This window comes from Aplysia californica, unplaced genomic scaffold (assembly GCF_000002075.1).
Source record: "Aplysia californica isolate F4 #8 unplaced genomic scaffold, AplCal3.0 scaffold00153, whole genome shotgun sequence".
NCBI classification, from domain to species: Eukaryota; Metazoa; Mollusca; class Gastropoda; order Aplysiida; family Aplysiidae; genus Aplysia; species Aplysia californica.
The window spans coordinates 494,563-499,218 of NW_004797423.1; the positions used below are offsets into that span (position 1 = coordinate 494,563).

The window sequence follows — 4,656 nt, forward strand, 5'->3', positions numbered from 1 at the left end:
AGAGAGAGAGAGAGAGAGAGAGAGAGAGAGAGAGAGAGACTGCTCGATTGAAATTATGACATTGTTCTTTTCTTCAAACGACCTCCAAGTCCAAAAACGGAGGAAATACGATCGTTCATCGAAATGACATCCGCATTCTTCATTTAGATCTAGATCTAGGCTAACTTCGAAACTAGATCAATGATTTATGTCTGTCTATCTTGACCTAGGTCATAATCTAGAAGAACCTAGTTCTACCCTGTGCCAAGAGGGCGCTGAAACTTTCCGAAATCACACAAGAGTTCCCCTACCGGGTCTGTATACTTTGTGACTTTGTTCCCGGTTACCGGGTCTGTATACACGCCCTTTTACTTTTCAGCTTGGTCTAGTGCTGTATCGTGTTGATTTAAAATGGATGTGTCCGGAAAGGTTTTCTTCATCACTGGAGGGGCTCAGGGGTTAGGCAAAGCGTATGCTGAGACGTTACTGGCCAAAGGAGCGAAGGTGAGCCATTGTCTACGATTGTTTTCCTTTTCGTTTTGTTCTCCTGTCTGTTTGCAGTTTATTGACAACTTTCTTACGTTTTTTAGAAAGAAAGTATTGAATAATGTTCTAGCCAGTGTGGGGTTTGTTAGTGGTTGCCCGTTGGTTAAATGTTCTTTAGATTTTTTTTGTCAATTTATTTGCTATTTGTTTGCAGCTGTTTTTGTAGCTATAGAAGATGTTAGCTTCAAGATCATTATGATTCCTCTGATGTAACGGAGAGACAAATAGGAACTGGCCTTTGTTTAGACCCTTTGTTGCTCTGACATGGTACATCTATATGTATATTGAGTAGTGAGTCGATTGTATTTTTCTCCACGCGTTATTTCATCAGATTTTTCTCGGCGATGTGGACCCCAAGGCTGGAGCTGAAACTTTAGAAGATTTCCAGAAACGTTTTGGGGAGCAAAATGTCAAATTCACAGCTTTTGATGTAACAGATCTTGGAAAATTTGAAGGTGAGAAATTCTTAAGATAGTAAGAGGAATAAATAAATGTAAATTAGATTGCCAGTGCTTGCGTGGTATCAAACTGTTTTGGATTTCAAAGTTTGTAAATTGTGAAATCCAAATAATTATATTTTCTGTTAGGAGCATTTGTGTTACAATGCTCAAATTGTCTCTTCGTGTTGACTCTGACTAAATGCTGAATTATTATTATACAGCCTTGTTTGTGTTTTTAACTATAATGCAGATTAAATCCAAATCGTTGTGAGGTTTTGTAGGACACACAATATGCCCAATCAGCAGCAGACCAAGGCCGATGTTACAGCACATTTCCAACCATCATACACAACAGAAACAGGAATTTGCATACTTCACAGTATCCATGCTATTGCCTGCAACTTTTAAGCTTTAGATAGAGAAAACAGAATTTAAAATTCTGTATGAATAAGGAAGTTATACGTCTTTTTGTACCCCAAAACAGAGGGTCCTCAATGAGTGAACCCTGTGAGAAGCCACTAGAGGTTATAGTACGTCACTGTGCCAAAGACATACACACCTAGGTTTTATCACGTAAAAGTAATAAAAGAAAACGGAAAGAGTGTGTATGTAGAAGGAGATCGGGGGAGGGGAGGGACAAATATGGCCATCAGCTATTGTCCTAGCACTTTGGGAACTTTTTTGATACGCCGAAGGTCGGGTTTCGACTCTGTGCAGAAATTTTCTCATCCTTTCTATGATGTTTTCCTCTCAATATATGCGAAATAGGATATGAAACTTTGCCACTTCAAATGACCAAGATTTTTTTTAAAAACCCATTTAATAAGCAATCTAATAGTGACACAGACACACACTCAGAGAGGAGAAAGAGAGAAGGAGGGATGGAATGAAGGAGAGAGAGAGGGAGAGAGAGAGAGAGGGGGGGGAGAAAAGGGGGGGAGAGGGGAAGAGAGAGACAACAAGAGAGAGGAAACCAGACAGACAGACAGACAGACAGACAGACAGACAGACAGACAAACAGACAGACAGACAGACAGACAGACAGACAGACAGACAGACAGACAGACAGACAGACAGACAGACAGACAGACAGACAGACAGACAGACAGACAGAAGGAAAAGAAAGACAGTACCCGGCAGGACGAGCAAATGAAAAAAGAGAAAAGAGTAAACATGGCAAAACTGAGAGGAAGAGAAAACGACACTGAACAGTTGACAGTTCGTGGGAATTTTTCCGCGCCTCGCCCCTGGTTGGTGGTTAGAACAAGTCAGTGAGTAACTGGTGTTTGTCACAGTACTGTGGAATGTCCTAATTTATGCCTATGGCGCTATGCTTTGACAATGTTACAGCTGTCTGCCAGAGGAGAAAATTAATGCCTGGGGAAATTATTTCCGCCCTCTAAATTTGATACACTAACTATGTGAACCACAGGCATTTATTTTGTTTGTGTTTTTCCTGTTCTCATTCCTTCTCCTTTCCCTTACTTTTCAACTCTGTTTCGTCGTTTAAAAGGCTGTGCTGACCGTTTAAAAAAATTGTTTTAAAAAATCTTATCATGTTGGTTTCCCTCTTAATGACAATTAGACTGTAAAATAACAGTTTCCTTGTAAGGAATTGCGACCTTAGAATTGCAAAGTTCTATCTGACATTTTGGGTTACCAAGACCATGAGGTCAGAAACGCTCGTTATCAGCTCTATCAAAATGGTAAGATTATTCGGAGTCATTATCAAGATATAAAAAAAAGTTGTATTCGCAAAAGCTGGACATGTTGTGAAACTTAAAATTTTTTACTTGAAATTTCTCAAAACTAGGTTCTGGGCAGATAGAACTTTGTCGTTCTAGTTCTAGGTAGTGCTGGGCCGCGAGGTTCCCGGTTATTGGAAGCTAGGAATCATAGGAATCGACTCCGAACCCAATTACTTACTTTCCAATGATGGGATTTCTTCCCGTGATTACCTGGTAGCTCCGAACATCTTTAGGATTTAGGATAACCTTAATTTCGGAACACTACGAAGCATCAATTTGTACTTTTCCGAAATAAATTCTAAAAATAAAAAAGAAGATTTTACAGATTAAAGTAACTGGTAACGGTTGGTTTACGCAAAAAGGAGTCGGAACTTTTCTTTCGTAGCATTTGTCTTGGGAATCGGTTCCCGACTAGATTCTTCGCCTAGCTCTAGTTCTAGGGTAGCGAAATGTCTGCTTGTGCTAGGACTGCTTCAGTATTCATCGGCTCTTTGAAACTCTCTGAATACAAGTATCGTCTAAGGGCGACCACTTAAAGACAGCCGTTCGCTGAAGCTCACGTAAGCGCACTGCCCGAGGCAGTGAAATTAGAAGGATCCCCTAACGAAAACCGTTGCGTCCCACATAGATAAACTATCATTGAAGAGGCGCCAGTGAGGAGCGGCACTGACGTTTCTCGCGTAATCCAAACTACATTCTTTCCAAGGCAGTCCAAAGCAGCTTTTGACGTACTACAGCATGACATCCTTACAAAACAACTAGAAACGAGTTTTGGAACAGCAGGCACTGCATTAAAATGTATTGCTTCACGTCTGAAAAATCGTTATCAGACCGTGAAGACAAGATGAAACGTCTAAGACCAGTATGCTCCTTGAAGTTGGTGTTCCCCTGGGCTCGGTACTTAGGCCAGTTATTTTCCAACTGCAGACGCAACCACTTGTGGTGTCGGTAGTTAAGTCGTCGCCCCAGAGTACAAGTGTCGTATATCCACTTTTCATGAAATTTGAGATAAGACCACTTATGAACTCAAATTCCCATGTATTGTGTCTCCAATAAGTTTGGAGACTCCAAGTACAGTATTTGTTGAGATATCCAAAACCCACTTGTCGTATGTCCAAAGCAGATAAAAAAAAGAAGACAGTACAACTGTCGGAAGTCCATAAGCATTAATTTCCATACATTTGTTTTGTCGTATCTCCATTTGAGCTAATGGGATGAGAGAGTGCCGTCACGTGATTTTGTGGGCAAAGCAAAATAGCGTCGTCTAGAAGGGGACTGTTCAACGATCAAGAGGCCCTAAAAGTGCACGTTCATTAAATTTGAAGGAGTAGTCTATTCTCATTGGTGTGTCTGCATGTCCCAAATTCTTTCAATTCTATTTTTGTCACTGTTTTGCAACCATCAGAGCACTTTTAATTGTTTTGTTTTTGTAGTGCCTGCATACACATTGTTGGTGCCTCTTCTCTTAACGTTAGTTGTGGTTCTGTGTCTGGGATTTGATGGGGGAGGAGGGGAGGGGTCCCAAAGCTTGGTTCTTTCTATTTTTGTTTTGTTTTGTTCTGCTGCAGATTGCTTGTATTTCTACCCTCTCTGTGAGTTCAGTATAAGAACCTCCCCTGGTTCGGGAGACCGAACACTACTGAGTGTGCAAGTAAAATCAAAACATAGCTGGTGTCATACTTTTTATTGTTTCTGTACACCTCCAATTATTGTTGCCTTACTTCTTATGAACATGGGTGTTTGGTTGTCACAATTTGCACAGTCGTGTATCTGAGTTTTTACTTTTGATAGTCACATCTTCGGCTCATTTTAACAAAAGGCATAATGCTTGATAATATTAGTAGTGTGTGCGTGTGTGTGTGTGTGTGTGTGTGTGTGTGTATGTGTGTGTGTGTAACTTTGTGTATGTATGTATGTATGTATGTAAGTGTGAGTATTATATA

General features: G+C 40.5%; 1 protein-coding gene across 2 annotated transcripts in view; it reads left to right on the forward strand.

Moving 5' to 3' along the window:
- LOC101851730 (15-hydroxyprostaglandin dehydrogenase [NAD(+)]) overlaps positions 1-4,656 on the forward strand; it is a 50,839-nt gene that overhangs the window by 3,966 nt on the left and 42,217 nt on the right. For both annotated transcript variants that reach the window (XM_005097371.2, XM_005097372.3), the window contains exons 2-3: positions 359-483; positions 857-980. In XM_005097371.2, coding sequence (XP_005097428.1) covers positions 391-483; positions 857-980 — 217 coding nt within the window. In that variant the 5' untranslated portion in view covers positions 359-390. The remainder of the gene's footprint in view (positions 1-358; positions 484-856; positions 981-4,656) is intronic.